The sequence below is a fragment of the Eumetopias jubatus genome, unplaced genomic scaffold (genome assembly GCF_037043125.1).
Source record: "Eumetopias jubatus isolate StellerSeaLion01/CBP00866 unplaced genomic scaffold, mEumJub1_p1.0 scaffold_2, whole genome shotgun sequence".
Taxonomy (NCBI): Eukaryota; Metazoa; Chordata; class Mammalia; order Carnivora; family Otariidae; genus Eumetopias; species Eumetopias jubatus.
Window position 1 is genome coordinate 39742664 of NW_028274808.1, and position 27423 is coordinate 39770086.

General features: G+C 36.9%; 1 protein-coding gene across 1 annotated transcript; it reads left to right on the forward strand.

The window, feature by feature from the left end:
- The first annotated feature begins 434 nt into the window (after nt 1-434).
- Nucleotides 435-24510, forward strand: FNTA (farnesyltransferase, CAAX box, subunit alpha). Its single transcript, XM_028124080.2, has 9 exons — nt 435-670; nt 3396-3481; nt 8914-9028; nt 13304-13408; nt 15601-15727; nt 17663-17811; nt 22452-22514; nt 23427-23598; nt 23876-24510. The coding sequence occupies exons 1-9, from the start codon at nt 471-473 to the stop codon at nt 23996-23998; spliced, it is 1140 nt and encodes a 379-aa protein (XP_027979881.1). The 5' UTR covers nt 435-470; the 3' UTR covers nt 23999-24510.
- The last annotated feature ends 2913 nt before the right edge of the window (nt 24511-27423 follow it).

Sequence of the window (27423 nt, forward strand, 5' to 3'; positions counted from 1 at the left end):
ACAAGAAACATAAAGGCTCTTAAAAGGTTAATATGGAGCACTGGAGGCCAGTTCCCTAGATAGGGGCGAGCGAGAGGACCTGGGTCTTCAGCTGTGGGCCACCTGCCCTTACCACTGCTTCTAAGACACTGTCCGAGAGAAGAGAGAACCATCTCCATAGCGAGGGGATCTAAAAACCAACACGCTCCGAAGTATCAACTACAAGCATTCGGAAAGGTCCACACACGGAACGACGTACGGGAAATCTGGAGTCCTTAGAGAGAGTGCCGTTCCCTCACGTACGGCCAGGAGCCCATCTCAGACCTCCAGGGCTGGGGCACCGCCCGGGTCTCTCTGGTCTGCATCTCTATGGTAGGAAGCAAGAAAACCGGAAGTGGGTCGCCGCGGGGGTGTGGGGAGGGAGCGAGGGGCGGGGCCCAGGGGGCGGGGCCGCCGCCGCTGCCGCCACCTCCGTTGCGGACCGAGGCGAGATGGCGGCCACTGAGGGGGTCGGAGAGGCTGCGCAGGGCAGCGAGTCCGGTCAGCCGGAGCCGCCACCGCCCCAGCCGCACCCTCCGCCGCCCCAGCAGCAGCAGGAAGAAGCTATGGCGGCCGAGCCCGGAGAAGCGGTGGCGTCCCCTATGGACGACGGGTTCCTGAGCCTGGACTCGCCCACCTATGTCCTGTACAGGTAACGCCCACAGCAGGGCCGCGGCACCCGAGGCCCTTCCCCCGAAGGCGGGTGCTCCACCCGGCCGGCGGTTCCGGGTCGGTTCTTTTGGCCTCGGCTTGTTCGGCCGAAGTTTCCGCGGCTTCCTTGTCCGGCCAGCCGGGGTGGAGGGGGCGCACTCGGCGGGGTCCGGGCCCACTTGGGGCCCTAGCGCTCTTTTCGGGGTTGCTGTTCCCGGGGCCAACGCTGTCACCGAGAGACAGAGGGGAGGCCAGACATCAGAGAGCGTAGAACCTGCTACACGCTGGACAGCACTCTTTCTTAGGCTGTTTAGGTGTGATTCAGGAATTTAAGAAATCTCCCGCTCTCTTTCATGCTCCCACAGCGCTAACCCTGATAATCTGACTGAATACCGAAGGTTTGGGTGCTGTTTAATAGCCTGGCAGGAAATAAGATTTAAATATAAATAAGGTCCCGATTTGCTCGCTTTAAAAACAAGGTGTAAGGGCTTCCCGTGGTTCTGTTAAAGTGGAGAGAGCTAGTATAAGATCTTTAAGGACTGGGACATTTTCATTCAGCATTTTCTTTAAATATTTTAGCATCTACCATCAGACAGGCACCGAGTTTAAGCTGTAAGACCGAAAAGGTTATTTGTTCTTAAACTCTGTAATACATCCCTATCTCACCTCGTACATAATACAAGTGCAATATAGTAGGCAGAGTTGGGTACTTTGTAACTTTCTTGCTTTTTCTCCCCGGTCCCATCCCTAGAAGTTCTTTGCTTTCTGGTAATGCCAGTTCCTTACCTCCAATTGCACTTGCAAAGACACTTGAGAAATCCTTGTATCTTATTTTTCTTTTGTCTTATTTTTTCTTCTGTAGTTCTAGGTAAACCCATTCGCTAGCTTATTTGCCTTCCTTGATTTTATGAATGAGTGAAAGCCACTATCCAGATTCTGTTACTGGAGTTGTTTTACACATTTAATTTGGCTGTGGTAGCCCCATAATCCTCACACCTCCTCTCTGAATTGTAAAATACTCAGCTGCTTCACTTGGCTCTGTCTGATTTTTCAGTGACTAAATGACAGCCTTACCTTTCTCATGCTACTTCCCCAGGCTCTAAGTCTCACACCTCAGGTAATTGTTTCCCTTGTATTTCTTCTGATATAGTGGACACAACTTCAAGATTGTCTGGATGCCACAGAATCTTTGCTGTCAATAGCTGATCAGTATAGAGAACTAAAAGATGGGTGAAAGGAAAATAATATAAATAAGAGTGGCTAAAGCAAATTTAGTCATACTGGGCATTTTGCACAGAAATGTCTATAGGCACCTCTTGGTGCCACCATGTTATTTTAGCATTGATAATGAGAAATCGTATTCATCGAATGCTTACTATATACATTTATTATATGCTATATTTATAACATGGTAATGTGTATTTCTTTTATTGATTATATACTATATACTAACAGTATATATGTGTAATATACTTACTGTGTGCTTACTATTACACATATTTAAGTGCTTAACATATTATCTCACTTAATCCTCCAAACAGCCTTCTAAAGTTGGTTAGTAATATCATCTCCATTTTATAAATGGAGAAACTGAGGCCCAGAGAGATTAAGTAACTTTCTCAAGGTCACACAGCTGATAAGGGGTAGAGCCTAGTTCCAGCTCAGACAGTTATTAGATTTCAGAACCTGCTCTCTAAAGACCACCTGGACTACCTCTCAGTATAGTAAACTAATAGTGCTTGCTTTGATTTTAAAAATGTCAGTTCTTAGTAAATTGTTACTCAGTTTTCTAAAATGCTAATTCCAAAAAGTCTTATTAGACCAATGATTTAAATTGATTTCTAATTTAAAACTATTGTGTACTTACTGCAAACATGTTTCTCCACTTACATAAAAACTTTAAATTTGAGAACTATTGATTTATTAACTTATTTTAATGGGCAGATTATTCAATTTATGTTACTGTAAAAGTTTAATATGTTGGCACGCCTGTGTGGCTCAGTCAGTTAAGTGTCTGCCTTTGGCTCAGGTCATCACCCCCGGTCCTGGGATCGAGCCCCATGTTGGGCTCCCTGCTCATTGGGGAGTCTGCTTCTCTCTCTCCCCTGTCTGTGCTCTCTCTCTCTCTCTCAAATGAATAAATAAAATCTAAAAAAAAAAAAGTTTTAATATGTAAAGCAAAACGGCAAAACTTGGTCATGAAAAAAAATCCAACCATGATTACATTAAAATATTTATAAGTTACTAATATTAATGGAAGTGTGGTTGTTGCTATTTTTTATTATTATGTTAATCACCATATGATTCATTGCGTATAACACCCAGTGCTCCATGCAGAACTTGCCCTCTTTAATACCTATCACCAGGCTAACCCATCCCCCCACCCCCTTCCCCTCTAGAACCCTCAAGTTTGTTTTTCACAGTCCATAGTCTCTCACGATTCGTCTCCCAGTCCGATTTCCCCCCCTTCATTTTTCCCCTCCTGCTATCTTCTTCTTCTTTTTTTTTTTTTTTTAAACATACAATGTATTATTTGTTTCAGAGGTACGGGTCTGTGATTCAATAGTCTTATACAATTCACAGTGCTCACCATAGCACATATCCTCCCCAATATCTATCACCCAGCCACCCCATCCCTCCCACCCCCCACCACTATTTTTAAAAACACCAGAGTTCTTTTTCTTATGTTTTTGAATACAATCACTGAAAAAATATATGTATTTCAGGGACAGAGCAGAATGGGCTGATATAGATCCAGTGCCACAGAATGATGGCCCCAACCCAGTGGTCCAGATCATTTATAGTGAAAAATGTAAGTTTATTTTTTATTGGGAAAAGGTCTACAAGTCAAACTTAGTAGCAGAGTTGAAATTGACAATTATCTGGTTAGGTAGATGACAGATTTTTGTCTAATAAAGAGCTAAATGACTTAAGCCAATACTCGTTTTTTAATAATTCATTTTCATGGTTAAAACTTTTATTTTGTCCAAAAAATGGACATATTCTAAGTATAAGTAATGAATGCTACAGTATAGTATGTAATAGGTACTTGTGATTGTGCTTTCCATTTACTGTTTAATCTGCACACAAGATACAACATAAATGAGTTACTGTTTTATGTAGAATAAACTTTGGTTGCTGGAACTTGGGTGTTTTGAAATATATTTCAGCAGTGAAGTGTCAGGCTCAGTTGGAATACATATACTGATATTAAAATGAGTGGATTATTTTCTTTGACAAAGTATCATTCTTTCATAATGAATGTGAATGAAAATGCCTTGTAAATTGAAGGTCATGCAAATGTTAGTTGTTCTAAGAAAGGGTACATGAATAAAATGGAATGCTAGCTTTGTATTTATATGTGTGTGTGTATATATTCTGATTTCTGTTGGTTGTGGTGGCCTCATAATCCTCAAATCTCTGTGGTGTGTGTATGTGTGTGTGTGTACACATTTCAGTTAAGGCTTTGTTATCCACGATCATTCCTTTTTTACAAAAAGCGTCTGTTGTATTCTTTTGATTATGAAGTAATGCCAAGGAATGTTTGAAAAGGAAATATGGTATGAAGGTTTGACTTATCGAGTATAAAAATGTACTACTAAAAATAACATGTGGAACTGGTGCAGAAATAAATAGATTAATAAGAAATCTAAAAATAGATCAGTATAGATGGGAACCTAATATGTGATAAAAAGGACATCTTATAGTTGTATGAAAAGATGGATTAATGAAATTGGTTTTGTAACAGTTGTCTGTGCATTTGGATAGAAGTAAAATTATATCCTTATCTCATGTCTTACGTGAAAATAAATTACGGATGAATTAAAGTTCTAAAACACAACTGTAAATATACAAGGAACAAAAGAATAATCTCTCTTTCTTTTGGTGAAGAAGGTATTATTAGGCAAGATGTAAAATTCAGAATTAAGGAAAAGATCAGAAGATATAACTGCATTAAAATGCAAAGCTTTCACACCATGAAGAGAGATGATATGGAGAGATAATTCATTAGAAGAAATGGAAATATCTGTGAAGAGATGTTAACCTCAGAGAGATGAAAACCACTTTCAGATTCATTACGTACCTATAACAAAGATGTTGGAGAAACCGATACAATCATACATTTCTCTTGGGCTTAAATAATTTAAAAAAGCTTTTTTTGCAGGGTGAAAAAGATTAAACAAAAATTCTTAATATATCATGATTAGAAACCACAAAGGAAAAAGATGGATAAATATGACCTGTCAATCAAAAATTGATAGATTAATATATCAAAATTTAAAATCTGTACAACAGAAGACATCCATGAGCAAGTTAAAAGGGAAGCAATAGTATGGGAAAAGATACAGCGTGTGATACAGGATTGATGTTCAGAACTTTACAAGAAATTCCTACAAAAGGTTAAGGAAACAGGCAAACATAAAATAGACAAAGGGTATTTGAGCTGATAGTTTACAGAAGAGAAAATTCCATTGGCTTTTAATGTCCATTATTAATATTAATGGGGGATGTCCATTACCATTAGGAATGAAAACTATACAAATAAAATGGGAATGTTATTCCCCAACCATGCATTAAATGGTAAAAATTAAAACTATTGTACGATATCAGATCTTAGGGCATATGAACAGATACATACATTTCAGATGGTAATTTTCATGTTTAGCCATTTTGGGGTTTGGTTTAATCTAGTAAAATTGGAAAATACTTCTATCATATAACCTTCAAATACTGCTTCCAGTGATACATTCTGGGTGCGCTCTGGCATATGACATCAGAAGACATGTACTAGGAGGTTAAGAACACACACTTCAGAGACAGATCAACTGGTTTAAATTCTAACTTCACCATTTTACTAGCTCTATAACCTTGGACAAATTATTTAACCTATACCTTTATTTCTCCTATGTAAAATGAGGATAATAATAGTAGCTATACTTGACCTTTGAATAACATGAGGGTTAGGGGTGCTGACCTCACTCCTCCCTGCTCAGTTGAAAATCCATGTATAACTTTTGACTCCTCAGAAGTTTAATTACTAATAGCCTACTGTTGCTGGAAGTCTTACTATAATAACATAAATAGTCAATTAACACATATTTTGTAGTTAAATGTATAATATACTGTACTCTTAAACTATGCTAGAGAAAAAGAAAATGATATTAAGAAAATCATAAGGAAGGGTGCCTGGCTGGTTCAGTCAGTAGAGCATAAGACTCTTAAACTAGGGGTCATGAGTTCAAGCCCCATATGGGGGTAGAGTTTAGTTTAAAAAAAAAATCGGGGCACTTGGGTGGCTCAGTTGGTTAAGCGTCTGCCTTCAGCTCGGGTCATGATCCCCGGGTTCTGAGATCGAGTCCCGCATCAGGCTCTCTGCTCAATGGGGAGCCTGCTTTCTCCCTCTCCCTCCCTGCTCCCCCAGCTTATTCTCTCTCTCTCAAAAAATTTTTTTAAAAAAAAGCTCTTATAAAATTCCTAAGAAAAATATAATGCTATACTGTATTGAAAAAAATCTGCATGTATGTGGACCTGTGCAGTTCAAACCCGTGTCATTCAAGGGCCAGTACTTTATAGAGTGAGTAAATTGTATATATAAAATAATAAAACTGTCTGGCTCAGAGTAAGCACTATATGTATTAACTATTATAATTTGCAGCATTTTTTGAAAAAGCAAAATGTTGGAAGCCACTTACATATTTATGTTTTGGAAAATGGATAAAGTATACATTATCATACAGTTGAATACTAGGTAACCGTTAAGAGGATCTAGATCTTTTATAACATGGACAGACCTCAGAAACAATGTTGAGTGAAAAAAGCCAAATACGTTTTAGAAACTTTGAGTATGACAGTATATCAAATGTGTAATATTTAGTTAAAAGAATATTTTAATATTGAAAACTACAGAAAAAAATCTAATGAATATAAAATTCTATTTATGTAACCCCAGATTCATTTATGAGCCTATCAGCTTGACATATAAAGCCATAAGGCTGTGTATTCTCTTCCCACTTACAGAATTCTGTTCTGAAATAAAAAATAGCATTCACGTGTAAGTTATACCATGTTCTTTATATAGAATAGTGGAAAAAGAGTGATGTAGATGTGATAGTAACAGAATGGTTAAGCAAACAGGGATATTTTGACGTAGTTTCCATACATCCCCGTTAAAAGTTTTTAAACTGTCAGTAGCTGAAAAGTTGTATACTGTAAGAAAAATAGCATAGTATGTCCACATACATTTTTAATTGTGGAAAAAAGTATTGAGTGTTTTAACACATGTTTTTTTTCATAGTCTGTCTTGGGGCATAATCTGTTCTCTGCCTTAAACTATACTGTGTTATGAGGGCATTTCAGCTGCAGTTATATACTAGCTCATCGTGATTAGTGGCATGGGCTTTGATGTCAGACTAGATTTGGGTTTAACTTTTTTTTTAATTTAATTTAATTTTAAGCAATCTCTACACCCAACGTGAGGCTCGAACTCACAACCCCAACATCAAGAATCACATGCTTTATTGACTGAGCCAACCAGGCACCCCTAGATTTGGGTTTAACTTCTGTCTGCAAGGAACACTGACCCAATGTGAACTTGTTGATCTCTCTCAGCCTCAGTTTGTCTTGTGGAAAATGGGAATACAACAGGTTAATATTTGCCAAAGTCTAAGTTTCTTCAGTTAAGAGATTGGCAAAGATGAGAAATTTTGATATTGTCAGTGAGGATGTGGAAAAAGTAGGTTATTCATACATTCTGGGAGGCAGTATATATATTGATCAGATCTTTAATTTGACAAAACCTGTCAGCATCAACAGTGCACATCACCTTGATGCAGTAATTCTACTTGTAGGAATTTATTCTGTAGAGACACTGAATTTGTACATGTGTATACACTGATACTCAGGATAGTATACAGTTTATATTCAGGACAGCAAAAGAATGAAACATTCATTTATAGGGGACGAGTTAGATAAAATTTGAATACCATGCAGTGAAATGCTCTGCAGCTATTGAAGAAATATGGTACACTTTGTAACAGGGAATAATGTTGAAAATTATGTCTTCTTATCCCTGTTCCTCAGTATATTCATAGATAAGCATATATTTTTAACTAAATGAATAGCATGCTGCTCTGCACCTGAGTTTTTTCACTTAACAATCTTAGCAATTATTCCAAAGTTGTACATAACAGAGCAGTCTCAATACTAACAACTGGGTAGTATGTCATTGTAAGGGTGTACCATAATGGACTTAGCTCATTCTTTATCATTTGTTTCCAATTTTCATTTCCTTTTTTTTTTAAGCCAGTCAAATTTAGCAGTGGAGGGTTGTATACCAACTTTAGTGACACTAATGTTAGTAAGTTCTGATTAGCCCATTACCATCAGACCAGCCTTTTAAAAATTTTTTATGTGACCAAATACTCCAGTAAATTTCTTTGGATGCTTTGGATACATACGGAAGTATATTTGTAAGAAAACTTCCTGGAACTGGAATTGTTGAGTCAATGAGTATGTAAGTTTTGCACTACCTTTAATAATGTGTGAGTTAAAAAGCAAGGCCCAGAACATAGAGTGTGATGTGATCTCATTTATTTTTTTATCTTTGTGAAGATTTTATTTTAAGTAATCTCTACACCCAACGTGAGGGTTGAACTTAAAACCCCAAGATCAAGAGTTGCATGGTCTACTGACTGAGGCAGCCAGGCCCCCAATGTGATCTCATTTGTGTAAAAAATGGGATGATGTATTTAGAACATATATTTGGAAGAATACAGTAGAATCAGTTAACAGTGGTTGCTTCTTTGGAGAAAGACTGGGAATTTAGTTGAATGGCAGTTTAGTGTGAACCTTTTTGTACGGTTTGAATTTTCTACCATTGTGTACATTGCTTTTTCAGTTATGAAACTGATAAAATACAATGTGGGAAAACCAGGTAAGTGAATATATTTGAATATATGCACTCTTAATTTTACTTTAATGCATAATGTCTTTCAGAGATTTGGAGTCTGGCACTAGCCCCCGGTACATACATGAGCGGGAAGCATAGTTGCACATATATTATGGCTATGACACTAAAGCATTCTCAGGGTGGCATTCACACAGTCATTTGACTTTCTTTTGCTTATTGTTATAAATGATATAAATTCAGTATTTTTCCTCATAAGATATAACAGCATTTTGTATTATAGTGCTGAGTTTAAACAAGGAAGATAGTCCTAATGCAGTTGTATGCTCTGTCCCCAGTTAGAGATGTTTATGATTATTTCCGGGCTGTCCTGCAGCGTGATGAAAGAAGTGAACGAGCTTTTAAACTAACCAGGGATGCTATTGAGTTAAATGCAGCCAATTATACAGTGTGGTAAGTACTACTCATCATTAATAGTCCCCATTTAAATGTCTCATGTTTTAGTTCAGATGGCTCTTTTTCATAACTAAACTTTGTTATCATAATCATAATTCACACTGTGAGTTTAAAAGTCAGAGACTGAGTGAAAAACGGCATCCTCTATTCCCTTCCTTTTCTCTACCAGTGTCCCCTCCTCAGAGGTAAGAACTCTTTGCTATTTTTTTCTTAAGTTAACCTATATATTCTAAATATGCTGACCCACATTTTATAGTATTTCAGAGTACATTCCTTTTAACAGATTGCCTTTTTTGTTTAGTTTCGTTTTCTTTGTGCCAGTAAGTAATTTGTCTCCCAAGCTCTCTGCTAATGTGTAAAATGTGTCATTACTGCTGAACACAACAGGTAATCCTTCAGCTCCTTTTTTTTCTTTTTCACCAGTGTAGGCGCTGCATATCTAGTCTCAAGCTCGCTCATGCGTTCGATCCCCCGTCTCCAGACCTGACCTGCGTCTCTTTCTTGATTTATTCTCTCATTTTATCGACCACATCCTTGAGTAGAAGAGAACTTTCAAAAGGATGTGTACGAAATCATTTGTGAGATTTGATATATTGAAAAGTTTCTTTAGTCTCTTCTCGACTTTATTAGTAGAATTCTATAGTAGAAATTGTTTTCCTTCAGAATTTTAAAACTGGTTTTCTATTTCCTTTAGCTTCTGTTGAGAACACTCCCGTTATTTCGTTTAAACCTTTTTAGTAGGTCCAGAGAATTTTTTTATGTTCTTTTGATAATTCCTTTTCTCTTTGCCTATTTTTTCTCTTTCTGGAATGCTTCTTTTTAGTCATATGTGGTATGTTTTTGATTGCTTTTTCTTATTTTCATTTCTTTGTCTTTTCATTTACGTTTGAAATATTTCCTCAACTTTATCTTCTGATTTCTATCTGCACTCAAAAATTTATAATTTCCAGTGGCGCCTGGGTGGCTCAGTCATTAAGCACCTGCCTTCGGCTCAGGTCATGATCCCAGAGTCCTGGGATCAAAGCCCCACATCGGGCTCCCTGCTCTGCAGGAAGCGTGCTTCTCCCTCTCCCACTCCCCCTGCTTGTGTTCCTTCTCTCGCTGTATCTCTCTCTGTCAAATAAATAAATAAAATCTTTTTAAAAAAATTACTAATTTCTAAAGCTCTTTATTATTTTCTGAATATTTTTTTAATAGCATCTTGTCTTTTATTTCATAGATGTGTGATATATTTTCATTTCTCTTTGTGTTTGTTTTGGTTTCTTTCTTTCATGTAAGTATTTTTCTCACATCCTTGACTCTCCTTTCAAACTCTGAAGAGGTAGGAAAAACCCTGATTGGAAGCTCTGTATGTGGCAGGACTTGTCAGCTGGCGGGCTTCACTGTGAGGTTAGTGAGTGGAGATGTGGCTGTTTTGTGCGAAATCTTCACATGTCAGCAATTCTAGATCTTTTCTTGTGGTTGGTTTGTTTCTCCAAAGAAGAGTCATCTGATTATTGCCTGAGGAGTATGTGTTTGGCTGCCACAGTTAGGGCGGTCAGGCAGGGGAAGATTGGTTGGGGTGGGGGTTCTCAGCTGTTTAGTATATGAGTGTTTTAAATTGCCCAGTTTCTAGTCTCTTTCCTTGCCCTGTATTTCTCTTGTGTCTGGTATCCCTTTCTGCTTCAGATTTTTCCAGAGAATAAAGCCACTTGTGTCTTGCCAGGTTTTTAGAAAGAACCACAGTTAATCCTTCTGTGTGTCTCCTTTACTTTCACACAAAACACTTCACTTCTGACATTTCTGATCACCAAATGGCTGTGGGCTTTTCCCCTACCAAGCAGTTCTCTCTGATACTAGCTGTGTGTCCTGCAATTGAACTCAGTTCTGACATTGTCTAACTACCTGACTTTGAAATAACGTCAGATCCCACTGGTTAAAGGCTCAGTTCCACAAGACTGCCCCCTATTTCAGAGGCTAATTGCAAATCACTTGTCACCTATGCTTCTAACCAATGGGCTATAAATCAGAGGTTCCCATGACCCCTTTCTAGGGTTCAGTTAATTTGCTAGAATGTTTGTTTACCAGTTTATTAAAGGATGTGATAAAAGGCTACAGATGAAGAGATATATAGGGCAAGGTCTGGCAGGGTCCCAAGCTCAGGATCTTTTGTCCTCGTGGAGGATATGTCCTCTCCCAGAACATGGATAGGTTCACCCACCTAGAAACTCCAACCCTCCTAGTATTGGGATACTTTGGAGGTTCCCTCATGTAGGCACGATCAGTTATTAACTCTGTTTCTAGCCTCTATCTAGGCAGCTGGAGGTGGAACTGATAATTCCAAGCTTCTGATCAAGGTTTGGTCTTCCTAGTGACCAGGAGCCACCTAAGGAGCCCATCTAGAGTTGCCTCAATAGAATGCTTCTAATGCTTTTTTTTTTTTTTTTAAGATTTTATTTATATATTAGAGAGCAGGCACATGAGCAGGGTGAGGGGCAGAGGGAGAGAGAGAAGCAGATTCCCCGCTGAGCAGGGAGCCCGATGTGGGCCTCGATCCCAGAACCCTGAGATCATGACCTGAGCTAAAGGCAGACACTTAACTGACTGAGTCGTCCAGGTGCCCTGCTTCTAGTGCTCTTATCACTTAGGAATTTCTAAGTGCTCCAGGAGCTCTGTGCCAGGAACCAGGGGCAGAGACCTATATATATTTTTTCTGTTATCTCACACCAGGCCAGTGATGCCATCACCTCTCTGCTTAAGGTTGGGGGAGGGATCATGGCTGTTAAGAGCTCTTTCTAGATTTTTATACTGGTTTGTTTTTTTTTTTGAACGGTGCAGCAGTTTTGTTTTTTTATTAAAGATTTTATTTGACAGAGAGAGAGAGAGCACATGTAGGCAGAGAGGCAGGCAGAGGGAGAGGGAGAAGCAGACTCTCCACTGAGCAGGGAGCCCAACGCGGGGCTCGATCCCAGGACCCTGGGATCATGACCTGAGCCGAAGGCAGCCGCTTGACCAACTGAGCCACCCAGGCACCCCTAGATTTTGTACTGTTTTTAACCCCATATTTGATTCCCAATTTTGAGGATACCTGACACCTGATTTCTGAACCTTTCTTCCTCTGTTGACAGGTTTTTAGCACTTTCTTTTTCAAAGTCAGTTAAAACTTGTCTGTCAGCTTACCATTTTCCATAATTTTGTTGACCTCTTCCAAATGCTCTGATATCCATTTGTTCCTAATTCTCTTTGTCTTTGTGGTTTATACTGTTATTTATTCCCTTACTATTATTTTTGTGGGGTTTTATTAGGGTGTCAGGGTAAACTTATTCATTTAATCTACCATGTTTCACTGGAATTCTTAGTATGATATTCCATCATTTTATATCTCTGATATGCACTTTCTTATCTTTTAAGAAATTCCTGACCATACATAACGCAAAGTAACTTAGAATGTATTTTAAAATTTCCTAAGTTTATTTGCTGTTTTTTTTAAAGGCAATATACTGAATAACATTACTCATGTAAATAAGCTGCTTATTTATGGCCATGCTTTATGAAGCCTAGTTTTCCTTAAACTAATAAAATAGAGAAATACTGTTATCTGTCCTATTTAGCATTTAATTTTAAAGGATACTTTTAAAGCAGCTGTTTGTCTTTTATTATACATTGAGTTGGAAACTTTGAAGTAAAAATAGACCAGAACTAATAATCATGTTTTTAGAGAAAAGGTTTTTTTAGTCTTTTTAAAAAATTTTTTATTGTTATGTTAATCACCATATATTAGAGAAAAGGTTTTTTTAATGATTCGATTCTGCCTATGAGGAAACTAAGAGAAACTTGTTTCATATATAAATAGCATATTTGTGGTGGCTCTGAAAACAAAATATTTGATAATGTTTGTAATGGAATTAATTTATTATATCAGTGATATATCTGAACGAACAAGCTGTACCATATAGGGAAATATTATAGGGAAAGAGATGTCTTTGATTCTCCTGTAATAGAATACTCGTAACCAGAGTGTTACCTAAAAATAATCATTAGTTAGTTGTCTTTTTCTCCTCTCTCAACATTTGTTGCCTTTCACTGTTTCACTTCAAAATGCTTGATTCTTCCAATCACCAGATAGTTGTATGAGTTTGGAAAACCAAATGCAGTTACATTGCTAAATTATTGGTTATATAGAATATCTACCAAAAAAAGAAGTGTGTCTAACTATGTTGTTTTACCTTCATCAGATACTGTGGCTAGGCAGTTTATGTAGAGTAATGAAACAATGCTTGGTGTTTGCTATAGGCATTTTCGGAGAGTTCTCTTAAAGTCACTTCAAAAGGATCTACATGAGGAAATGAACTACATCACTGCAATAATTGAGGAACAGCCCAAAAACTATCAAGTTTGGTAAGATGAAAATAGGAAGGAAATATGTCATTATGTTAATATTACCTGCCTAGTGGGTGATGAGATTATAGGGAATTGTTTGGTTTTTTTTTATAATTTTAGTACTTTGCATTGGAGCTAATGTTACGTGTCTCATAGGGTTGTTAGGATTAAATGAGATTTTTTTTTTTTTTTAAGAGAGAGGAGAGTAGGGTCGGGGAGCAGAGGGAAAGGGAGAGAAAGAGAATCTTAAGCAGTCTCCACATCCAGCAAGGAGCCCCTCGATTTCACGACCCTGAGATCATGACCTGAGCTGAAATCTAGAGTTGGATGTTTAACCAGCTGAGCCACCCAGGTGCTCCTAAATGATATGATTTTATGTTTAGTGCTTAAAGTGGTGCCTAACCTCGAGTTAACACTCAAATATGTGTACTGCTATTATTATTTAAAAATTTGACATTAGCATATAATACGGTTGGAAAAGTTTTGAGTAAGGAATCTGAAAAAATGTTTTCTATCCAGTGTGTTAAAAAATGACTTTCTGGTATTTGATCTTTCATTCATTTGTTTATTCAAAATTTTTTTATGGGGGATGCCGGGGATACAAAGATGAACCACACAGTCTAACAGGGAAAGCACATAACAAAGCCAGTTATCTTACAGTGCAGTGTGAAAACCACAATGGTGCAGTGTTTTACAGAGTCTATTTTTTCTAGAAACTAAGCCCTAAGTTAGCATAGACAAAACTGTAGGGATTGTTATGGATGAGGTGAACAGAACACAGTGGAGGAAAAAAAGAGGTGTTATGGAGCAGGACAGAGAACAAATAGGAAAGAAATAGAGTTTGAACAGTACCCGGCATATAGTGAGCACCCCTTGAATGGAAGCTACTGTGGTTGCTGTTATTTTAGAGATGGAGGAGGAGGTACTGCTGGTGGTCGTGAAGAGGGTCAACTTGACATGCTGAAGGACCTAATTCTTAAGTTTTACCTAAATTACAGAATTTACCAGGAACCTAGAAAAGTAAATTATTACTAGTGTTCACTAACTTGGGAGATTTCTGAAATAAATTTAGAAGCCTTTCCCGCTAGGATCTTCCTCTTGGTAGTATCTTGCCTTCTTAATATTCTGTAAGATGAATTTTTAAATTTTCCATTCATTCATTCATTCATTCACTCATTCATTAAGCATCAAATCTTTCCCCTTTTCCCATCACTCCTATTCACTTTTAGTATATTGAATATTAATGATTTTTTTAAAAAAACAGCTTTTTTGAAGTATAACTCACATATTATACTATTTACCTATTTATTTATTTGTTTATTTATTTATTTTTAAAGTAAGCTCTACACCCAATGTGGGGCTTGAACTCATGACCCCAAGTTCAAGAGTCCCATGATCTACCAACTGAGCCAGCCAGGCACCCCTACTGTTTACCCATTTTTTAAAATTTAAATTCGATTAGCCAACATATAGTACATCATTAGTCTATTTACCCATTTGAAGTGTATGGTTCAGTGGTTTTAGTATATTTACAAATATGTACAGCCATCACTACAGTGACTTTTAAAACATTTTCACTAATAGATTTTTATAAATATTTCAGCTAAGAAAAATTATAAAAATAGAACCCAACAGAAAACTCTTAGAAGCATTTTCCTAGTACAGAAACAACTCTTGACAAACTTGCAACTTGTCATAGCTACTTGCCAGAGTAGAAGCAAATTCAGTTCTGCCCACGAATTGGTGGAATGAGCAGTTGCTTGTATGTGATGCTGTGGACTTAAGAAAAGTTAAAAGCCTATTTATAACCAGAGGAGCTTCTATACTTGATTAAATAGTATCACATTTCCTATAGTCTGATTATGCCATCTGGGAATGTTTCAAAATTCTTTGACAGGATTTTGTGGTTGTCAAAAGATTACTTCCAGATTTAGATTGAAATAAACCTTCTTTAAACCCTAAGTAAGTATCTGATTTCATTTTACACACAAATCACTGTTTTATGTTTCTCAACTCTTACTTAGTGTTCTGGAATTTTTCCCTCTGAGTGTTTCTTCTTTGTTATCTTTTCTTTCCAGTATAATCTTGAGAATTAGAGGTGAATTTCTGTTTTTTGAGTGTCCCTCCACATCACATAGTACAACACAGGCAGTTGATACTTCAGTTCTTGGATACATTAACACAAAACTTTTTTCTTCTCCCTGCTTTAGGCATCATAGGCGAGTATTAGTGGAATGGCTAAAAGATCCATCTCAGGAGCTTGAATTTATTGCTGATATTCTTAATCAGGATGCAAAGAATTATCATGCCTGGCAACATCGACAGTGGGTTATTCAGGTATTGCCTTTCTTGTTAAAATGTTTTTCAGATTGTTTTAACTGAATTAAATAATTAAAATTACTGTTGAATTGTAAGTATACTCCTGAACGAAAACACACATATAGATCATTACAAAATATAATGACTAAGAATTATTAAGATACTTAATTAAAACCTGACATCCTTCATGCTGATTAATCTTGTAATCTCTCAAGATCTGTTGGTAAGTAGTTTCATATTAAAGAAGAAGAATAGTAACTTTTGTATTTTTTAGATTGAATTTGCATCACATATTTACTAGCAAATTGAATAGAAAAGGTAGTTGTAATTTTCTAATACAGCTGTGTTATTTTAATTAACAAGGGCATGGCACCTACAGGGGTTTTTTACATACATAAACTTTGGAATATGATTTTACAGTAATAGATAGTATTTTATTTCTGCCCACTTGTTAGAATTTTATGCTAAACCCTGAATAGAAGAAAACAGTTATTCAGGGTTTAGCATAAAATTCTAACTCCCACTCTGGGCATTTATTTATTCCAGCAAACAATTCTAGTGTTGTTTCCTGTGAATTTTTTCCAGTGATTGCTACTTTGTGCACTATTCATTATACCAAGAGCAGTTAACAAAATTTTTTTTTACTTAAAAATTTAAGCTTTTCTAAATTTGATTAAACGGATACATTTTCTAAAGATATTCGGTATTTTTGTTTTTTATATGAAATTCTACCCTTTTGCCATTATCAGATAAAAAATAGAACTCCAGGGGCGCCTGGGTGACTCAGTCATTAGGCATCTGCCTTTGGCTCAGGTTATGATCCCAGGGTCCTGGGATCGAGCCCCGCGTCGGGCTCCCTGCTCCACGGGAAGCCTGCTTCTCCCTCTCCCACTCCCCCTGCTTGTGTTTCCTCTCTCACTGTGTCTCTCTCTGTCCAATAAATAAAATCTTAAAAAAAAAAAAAAGATACATAACTCCATTAGCTTTTTCATAATTAGCATCCCCAACTTTTGCAGCATTTGTAAGTTTTGACTTTTCATTCCTTTTTTAAATTGTCTTTATTGGTTTTCTCCTGCCCATAATTTTTTTTACTAAAACAGCTTTATAACGTAAAAATTTGTATCTAAGTGCAATTGTATATATTTCTCCACATGTATTTTAATGTAATTTTATCATATGTGCATTTTTAATACTTCCCTTTTACTTAATATTATGTATTCATATCAAATCCATCCTGTTAATATACTATACTATAGTTAATCATTTTCTGAGTTTGGTGTTTTCTCCCTCTAAATTTTCACCTTAATGCATAAGCATTTAGTTACATATACCTTTTTTGCCTGTGATTTAGTCCCCAAGAGAGTACTTCTTGGGTCCGTTTAAGTATAAACATGTTTCTTGGTATATAAACTGTTCTCAAGAAGATAATACCAAATCACAGGCCACTTTGCTCTCTCTTCCTTATTTTTCTCTTTCTTTGTGACCATTCCCTTGTCTTTGATGACTTTTCTTTCCCCTTCCATTTCCTTGACCTGCAACTATCATTTCCCTCCAAATATATGATGAGTCCCACATCTTCACTAGCTTCACTAGCTTTGCTGAAATTTCATTTATTTTTATTTATTTTTTTAAGATTTTGTTTATTTGACAGAGCATAAGCAGCGGGGAGCAGCAGAGGGGAAGGGAGAAATAGGCTCCCCACTGAGCAGGGAGCCCAGTGCGGGGTTTGATCCCAGAACCCTGGGATGGTGACCTGAGCTGAAGGCAGACATTTGACCAACTGAGCCACCCAGGCGCCCCTATTTATTTTTATTTTTTTTATTAATAATGGGACATTTCTAGGCGCCCCTGGCTAGCTCAGTCAGTGGAGCATGTGACTCTTGATCTTGGGGTTGTTCTTAAAAAAAAAAGTAATGGGACATTTCTAATTGGATATTTTTTCTTTTCTCTTAGGAATTTAAACTTTGGGATAATGAGCTGCAGTATGTAGACCAACTTCTTAAAGAGGATGTGAGAAATAACTCTGTCTGGAACCAAAGATACTTCGTAATTTCTAACACCACTGGCTACAATGATCGTGCTCTATTGGAGAGAGAAGTCCAGTTAGTAATCTCCTTCACTTGTTCACTCATTTTTTTTTTTTTAAGATTTTATTTATTTATTTGTCAGAGAGAGAGAGCACAAGCAGGAGGAGTGGCAGTCAGAGGGAGAGTGTGGGACTTGATCCCAGGACCTGGGATCATGACCTGAGCTGAAGGCAGCTGCTTAACCAACCGACCCACCCAGGCGCCCCTTCACTTGTTCACTCATTAAAAGAGTATTTGTGTGCCTGTCACATCTCGGGCATGGGGGATCCAGCAAAGACCAAGACTGCCCCGGATCCTGCCCTCATTGAACTCACAGGACAAAATGCTTAGGTGAAGTCTGTAAGGACAGCTACTGTGGTATACCTCTACATTGTAGTGTCTTAAGTTTCTTGAAATACTGTTGCTACCACAGATTGAGAAGAAATCAGATCACATAGTGTCTAGGAAGTTTTATTTTAAAACTATCTCATTAAATTCTGGTGTCCTTTAGATAATAGTCCTCAGGAGCCATGTTACTCTACTGTGCAGGGTTTGGAGCAGGACGTCTTTGCTGTAGGAGGCTGTCTTGTACATTATAGGGTGTGCAGTGGCATTGCTAGCCTTTACACCCTATATATCAGCAGTAACCCACTTCCCCCCATGTTGTGACAAACAAAATGTCCGCAGACATGGCCAAATGTCCACTGTGGGGTTAAAACTATCCCTAGTTGAAAACTACTGCTTTAGCATGCAAAAAGCTGTTATAAGTGCTAGAATTTTTTGAATTAGAATGAATATTAATATCCATAAACATTAATAGCCACCTCTTTTCTGACTTTGTCTATTTTGTCTCAGTGTCTGTTTTAGATTTGAATATTATTTATTGTTTTTATAGCCTGATGAGAACATACTTATAATTTTAATCATAAAAGTTGTCTTAGGGGCTCCTGGCCGGCTCAATCAGTAGAACATGTGACTCTTGATCTCAGGGTCATGAGTTTTAAGCCCCATGTTGGGCCTAGAGCTTACTTAAAAAAAAATTAAAAATAAAAAAATAAAAGTTGTTTTAACAGCTCCTGGGAAGAGCTGATGTTTATGACCATCTGCCTTCATCTCCCTTTTTTTTTTAAAGATTTTATTTTATGTTTTATTTATTTATTTTTTTTATTTATTTGAGAGAGAGTGAGAGAAAGTACAAGAGGGGGTAGGGTCAGAGAGAGGAGCAGACTCCCTGCTGAGCAGGGATCCTGATGCGGGACTCGATCCCGGGAGTCCGGGATCATGACCTGAGCCACCCAGGTGCCCCCATCTCCCTTTTTATTACTTCGGTTTGGGTCAGGGCAGCTAGCTTTTCTCTGTTCTATATAGGGTTCTGGTGATTGAAATTAAAAGGAAAAGAGGTCTGTCATCCAGTGTCCTGCATTAACTCTCTGTCTGCTGTAGGCTTCTTTCTGGAGCAGACACATTCCCCTCAAGCATGTCTCATGCTTTCTTTTTACTCTTCGACTCTTCAAAGCTACGCTGTCTAATATGGTAGTCACTAGCCACATATGGCTACTTAAGTTCAAATTAATTAAAATCACATAATTCCGTTCCTCAGTTATATGAATTACTTCTCAGGGATTCCGTACCCACATGTGGCTAATGACTACCATATTGGGCAGCACAGATAAAGAACATTTTCATCATCATAGCAAGTTCTGTTGAGTAGTATTGATCTGAGGGGTAACAGTGAACTTACTGACATAATTTTACTACTCTCAAACCTAAATACTGGGGCTTGAGTAGAGAAAATTCAGACTCATCATCCAGCCCTCTATATACTACTTTTTTTTATTTCAGAGTTGGTATTCTATTACGAAAATTAGGACAAAAGCACTCTGAAGGACAGTAAAGTGTCATCCTTTAGAGATTTCAATAGCTTTCTTGCTAAAAGGTAGAGTGCTTCAGGTTATTCTTCCTTGAATTAACCCAGTTAATAATTAGGGATTTCAAATACTACATATTCCTTATTTACTGTAGCATACTTCATTAGGTTAGGTGTAATAAGGTACTTGAAAGTTGAGTATGAAGAATGAAAAATGGAAACTTCTCATAGTTTTCTAAGGCAGATCACTGGTTTTTTATTACCAAATAGAAACAATCAGTCAAGAATCTAAGAGTTTTCCACGGGCACCTGGCTGGCTCAGTCGGTGGAGCATGCAACTCTTGATCTCGGGGGTTGTGAGTTTGAGCCCCATGTTGGGTATAGAGATTACTTAAAAAGAAAATCTTTAAAAAATTGTTTAAAAAAAAAAGAAATCTAAGAATTTTCCATACTTAAGGCTTATCATACCATTAAGATAGGTAAAAGAAATATTTAAAATGCTAAGAATAGCTGTAGTTATCTAGAATTTAGTTTAACCAGATTATTTTAACTCTAAATAATATAGATTTTTCTGATTATTTTCTGTTTTTTTCCTTTTATTATAAAAGTAATACAGTCTAGTTGTAGGGGGAAACTTCTGAATTGTGTAAAGTAAAACATCAAAATCTCTTATTCTCTCTCTTCCCATACCCCATTCTTTAGAGTGAGCTACAATTAGTGTGGATCCTTCCAAACCTTATTAAAGTACATTTGCAAACATGTATGCACTGCAACGTAGGCAGTGGTATTATACACATTGCTTTTTTCATTTTATATATCATGGCCATACTATTAATAATAGTTACCGTTTATTTTATTTTATTTATCTATTTTTTAAAGATTTTATTTTATTTAGAGGGAGAGAGAGAGAATCTCCTGCAGACTCTGCACTGAGCGTGGAGCCCAACACAGGGCTCAATTCCACAACACTGAGATCATGACCCGAGCCGAAATTAAGAGTCCGATGCTCAAACGATTGAGCCACCCAGGGGCCTCAACAATTACCATTTTATTAAGCATTTACTACATGCCAGGAATTCTTATTTAATTTTCATAACACTGGGATACTTGGTAAGGAACTTGAGGTTCAGAGTAGTTCTATAGTGTGCCTAAGAGCACACAGATAATAATTGGTGGGGCTAAGATTAGAATCTAAGCAGTCTGGGGCACCCAACCAGTTCAGTGGGTAGAGCATGCAACTCTTGATCTTGGGGTCGTGAGTCCGAGGAGTTGTGAGTTCAAGTACTACGTTGGGTATAGAGATTACTTAAAACAACAAAAACAACAACAACAGAAAAAACAAAGAAGCTAGGCACTCTGACCTCAAAGTGCATATTTTAACCATTAAAATAGATCATGCTTTAGTGCATAGGTATATGAATAAAATTCTTTAGGTATTGCCAAAATGAAATAAGAATCTTCTACAATGCCTAGTGAAAACATGCAGGGACATGGTTTGAAAAATAACTGGAAATACTAGTTTATGTAAAATTAGTTGGAAAAAACTTTTTCATAGTGCTGGTTGAGTTTATCGTTTTAGTATTCCTCCCTTACCTGCAGTCTTGTCTTCCGCAGTTTCAGTTACTCATGGCAGCTTTAGTCCAGAAGCATATGATCCTCCTGAGGACATATGTGTGGTGAGACATTAGGTAGTAGAGCCTAACGCTACATCACGATGCCTGTCATTCACCTCACCTCATCTTATCATGTAGGCATTGTCTTAAATCATCACAAGAAGGGTGAGTACAGTCTAATAAGGTATTTTGAGAGAGATTACATTCATATAACTTCTATTACAATGAGTATATTATGATCTATTTATTAATTGTTAATCTCTTAGTGTGCCTATAAATTAAGCTTTATCATAGGTATGGAGGTATAGGAGAAAACATGGTATATATTAGGATTTGATACTCTGGTTTCAGGCGTCTACTGGGCGTTTGGGAACCTATCCTATGGAGAAAGGTGGACTACTGTACTCTCTGGGGAAAAAAAATGCCATCGTAACAGTAATGAAACAATAAATAAAAATAAATAAAACAGCAATAAAACCAAGATTACTAAATTTTAGTCAGTGAGTGACTTACTCATTTGAGCAAGTATGTAGTGAAGCTAAATTCTGTCACTGCCTTGGAATTTGTTGTAATTGGATCTAAATTGTACTTAATAATCTGGTTAAAGGGAAAAGAAAGGGAGTGTCCATTTTGACTGGTGATCACATCACAGTTAACTAGTAATCTTGTTTCAGAATATAAGAAATATACATTTGTGTTGATTTCTCATTTTTATTCTTTGTCTATAGAATTTCCATGCTATTTTTTATTACAGCTCCTAAGATTATATAGTTCTCCTTTTTGAATGATTTAAATTGGGCATAAGTAGATCTTAGACTTTTTCTCAAGATTGTTTTACCAGTAAAAGGAAAACCTGTTTTAGCTGACATTTTCGTCAAAGGGAAAGCCTAAATTAAAGGAAATCCTCCACATCAGTTTATTTTCCTGTTGTGAATTGAGCCTTTATATTAGTTAGGTGTCCTTTGCCAGAATTGGTTACAAATTTACAGGAGGGAGGAACTATGTAACTATGAATTGAAAACTGCTGACTTGAAGGATTCTCTGTAATTTAGATATGACCTAGACCTAGTAGTCATAGCCCACTAAGATAAATGAAAGCACATATCCAAGCTGTGCCACAATCTTATTAAAACTGTTTCTAACTATTGCACTGCTCTTAAAATTACACATATTTCTTTGTGGTCTTTTTCTTATAGGTACACTCTAGAAATGATCAAATTAGTACCACATAATGAAAGTGCATGGAACTATTTGAAAGGGTAAGAGGTTGTTTTGGATTGTTTTATATAAAAACCACCTGCTAATATGATGTATCATGGAATATATTCCATTAATCAGATTCCAAAAGGATACTAAAGAATTATCCATTTTTTCTGGATCTAAGTGTACCAGTGTTAGATGGTGACACCCAGGAACGGTGCCTTCTAGCCTTCTATTCAGCCCCCAAGCACATACCAGCACAGTTTTTGGAATAGTCCATGACTAAACAGTAATAGAGTTATAACTGTATTTATGAATCCTATAGTCTTTATCTCAAAGAATGGGATATACACAGTTTCTGTTTGGCCCAGGGACATAGTAAAGACAAAGCAAACTATTTACAAGCAGATTGCACAGATGCATAGCCAACCTTTCGGTTTTCATTTCTAGAGATCTCCTGTTAAAAGTCTCATTCCTTAAATTGACAAAGTTTCACTTGCCTGGCTACTGACACAACCAGGCTCCTTTTCGAGCTTAGAGGTCTCCCTGGAAACTAGGCCCAAAGAACATAAAGTATGGAGCCCAGTCACATTTGGAGATATATCCAGGGTTGGGGCCTATAACATCTGGAGAGCTAAAAGAATAAGGAACCATCTCAAGAAGAAACAAACGTCTTGCTTGTTTTCTTCCTTCACTTTTTTAATTTTAAGAAGATGGTTTATTTTCTGATTTAATTGTGTATTGCAGTTTGAGTTATAAATGATCACTTTTAAGTTTCATTATTCTTTTTAACTAATTATACTCAGCTCATAATTATCCATAATAAAACTCACACATAATTTAAAATTTTCATTTAGTTTCAACTTCATTCATTCAAAATAAGTCTCCTCTCTTGCTCGTGTTACAAAGATCATTTTCTTATGATCTTTCTATTATTCTTCCTTCTCAAAATTGAGAATAATTTTTTTTAGGATTTTACAGGATCGTGGTCTTTCCAAATATCCAAATCTGTTAAATCAGTTACTTGATTTACAACCAAGTCACAGTTCCCCCTACCTAATTGCCTTTCTCGTGGATATCTATGAAGACATGCTAGAAAACCAATGTGACAACAAGGAGGACATTCTTAATAAAGCATTAGAGGTAAGTCAGTAGAACTCGCTGTTCTTGGTATCTCAGAATTTGGTCTGCCCAGTGCCACTATATTCATACCCTTTTCAGCATGTTCACTCAAGAGTTCAGTGCAGGACTGTTTCCACTGTTTAGGGCAAAACCCACATCACTAGTGAACACAGTGTATGATTATAATGATGTATCTCATTTGAACATGATCTGAGTTTAACTGTGTTGGCTCAAAAGCATTTGCCCTAGAGATTGATTTACACATTATCTTCAAAGAATTTTTGTTTTTCATTTTCAGTTGTGTGAAATTCTAGCTAAAGAAAAGGACACTATAAGAAAAGAATATTGGAGATATATTGGAAGATCCCTTCAAAGCAAACACAGCACAGAGAGTGACCCACCAACAAATGTACAGCAATAACACCATCTGGAAGAACTCGATGGAATGCTTTTATTTTTTTAAGAGACTCTAATGCAGGAGTTTAAAACTAAAGCGATCGTTCCCTTTGCCTGTGGTGTAAAACGTGCATTGCACAGGTAAACTGCTTTTTAACAAGAACTAAGTGTGATGCTCCTTGGGTGCTGCTGCTATTCAGACTAGTAATTTGATTCTTTTAAAGCGAAGTAATTTGGGGGGAGGGTGAAGAAACAAAGTCCCATGAAGGAACTTTTGTAGACTTATCAACATTTACTCTAATCCCTTAGCATCAGCTCCTCCCTAAAGGGAATATGCATCAGGATTTGCAGCATTAATGAACGCTGGTAACTTGTATGTAATGGGTATAAGGTAACAAATTTGGGTTCAGGAAGCAGGGAATGCAGTGTTACATTAGAGCTGCTCTGCCACACTCACAGTATCTTGCTATCACTGTAACCAACTAATGCCAAAAGAATGGTTTTGTAATAAAATTACAGATGTATCCTAAAACTTGACATAGTAGTTTGGTTTTTTAAAATAGCGTTTAACTATGTACAAGGGACATTGTCTCAGCTTAGAAAAGCCACTGAGAAAGAAAATATTGCCATAAAACTACAGAAACCACAAACATGATCATGTGAAAGGAAGTGTTACCAGAATGTGAGTTGGTCAGTTCCTGACTTCAACAAAATCTACTCAAGATAGTTTAGACCTACACGGTTTATTAAGGTATATAGATAGCTCACAGAATAATTGCCCGATCTTCCTGAAATATATCCCTAAACCACGCTATAGAACTAGGCCATCAAATTGCTGTTGCCTGTTCTGGGATCAGGAAGCTGCTGAATGAGGCTGTCATCTAGGACTCTAGGTCTCTAGGACTGTCCACCTCTGCCACATTCCATGTGAGCACATCTGCTTCCCTTCCCACGTAATGCAGCTCCAAATTAAAGCCTTGCTCACTTTAGTACATTGGATTGGAAGGAACCTAAATGTCATTTAAAACTCTTAACTGCAAAGGAATCTGGAAAATGTAGTTGATAGCTTTTCGGCCTCTACAATTCAGGAAGACATGCTAGAATGGAGTTGACGTGTTGAACAAGTTAGTTCTCTGTACCTGCACATAATCTCACCTTATCAACAAAGAAGTTTTGTTCAGTGTTCAAAGCATCAAACTACAACTAAAGAAATTTATATAGAGTAGAATAGGCTTCTCAAGAATTTAGGAAATAATATTTTTAACATTTTACATGTTTTTGCTGTTTTTAGACAAAAAACTGATTTTCTATTTAAAATTGTCATGAAGTATCATTCCTATGTAGACAATCTCAAAGGTGTCATTAGGAACAAAAACTGAATAGAGAAGTTACGAAATTGCATTTACTCTCAGAAACTACCTCATCAGTGTCCCAGAATTGATTGGATTCAGAATTGCTGACTCAAAGCTCATCAAGACTGTTTAATAAGTGTAATTTACATTGAGAAATGTAACTGAAGCAGACCAGTTACATCAGCCTAGTCACTTGGCATTTTCTGCCTGAAGTGGCAATTCATTTATCAAAAGATTGCTCAGTGGGTATGGAATCAGGTGAGGAGGCTCTAGGATTTAAATGTATAATGATTTTAGATGCTACTAATCCTAGTGAGGACCATCTCCTAATGGGCAACTGGACACATGGACCTGGCAGCACACTCCTTTCACTGGACATGAAAGCATATCTGCTTCCCTTCCCACATAATGCGTGTTAATTAACATGTGGTCCATGGAGGGGTCTACTAGTTCAAAACTACTTGCCTAATAACACTGTTGCTATTTGCACTGCTGGTGCAAAACAATGGTGGGTGAAACTGCTGGTGCCTTACCACAAAGACAAGGCAGTGGTGTTTAGTAGCTGCTGTACTCTTCACTGCCATATATTCCCTGAAGAATGTCTTTGATGGGTCAGTAACTATATATTTTATTCACAATACTCTGTCTTTTCAGTACTCTGTGTGATTGAATGGGTTTGTGCATAAAGCATACCTTTTTGGTCGTCTTGAAGAAAAGCATTTGTGTAATTGTGAAGGGGGCCAAACAGGTCACTTTCCATGGAACACCACTTTAAGAACAATTGATAAACTGGTTATTCATGCTTGGATGGCTGGCATACATTTTCTCAAAAATAAATGAAGAGAGTTTGTCACTTCAGGTTGCCATAGGAAACAACTGAATGTTTGTTGCCAATGATAAAATTTGAGCCTTCAAGTGAAATTTTTAATCTACCATGGTAAGCCTGGCAGCTTCCTAATACCTACTACAGACCTTTCTAATGAAATCAACATGGTATTAATTAAAGTGAATAATTTTTTAAAATGTTGATACTGTTTAAATGTGTCAACACTTGGGAGAACTGAATAACTGAAAGAATATTTTCCAAATGACCAATCTGTGATGTTATCATACACAGATAAACATTCCATTCAGATTATAAGGCCTATCAGCACAAAAAGTTCATAGATAAATTTGCAGGTTCTGCATTGCAACTAACCTTTGAGAAATGACCACTCGTCAGATTTGGGTGTCTGTCAGAGTATCAGAAGTATCACAATTTCTGAAAAAGCTATTAAAATACTCCTTTTCCAACTATATATTTGTGTGTACGAGTCTGGATTTTCTTCATATCCTTCAACATACCATATATTGCAACAGATTTTAGAAGTATAGATATCTTCTATTAAGTTAGACTAAAGAGATTTGCAAAAATGCGAACTGCCATTTTTCTGTTTAATTTGGAAAATGTAGGTTTTATAAAAGATGTTATTTTTCTTAACATGTAATAGGTTTATTGTTTTATTAATAAATTAATAAAATTTTTAAATTTCAAATATGGTAAATGTCAATAGATACTACCCACATTAATAAAAGCTGGATTTAGAAAATACTAAGACACCACCACGTCTGTCCTCAGGCACCTCAATTTTGAGAGAGGCCAACAGCATGCTATGCACTTTGGTACCTTGAAAATGTTCATTGGCTACTGAAGAAATACTCTTTGGGAACAAAGAAGCAGAAGGGATTATCTGCCTGATGGAGCCAGGAAAGTTTCACAAAGCAGAACAAATTTGGCTAGTTACATGCTTTAATAAGACCTTAAACTCAATTTTATGGTTGGTTATATCCCAAATATTAACTTTTAAATTGACAAGAGAGTCCAGAACATTTCCCTCTGGAAGTTACATTATAAAAATCCGTGTTTTCCAACCTGGGTTGTAACCCATTAATGGGCAATTACATCAAGTCAGTGGGTCTGAACTAGCTTTTTATTTATTTTCTATTTTATTTATTTTTGTAAAAGATTTTATTTATTCATTTGACAGAGAGACAGCGAGAGAGGGAACATAAGCAGGGGGAGTGGGAGAGGGAGAAGCAGGCTTCCCGCTGAGCAGGG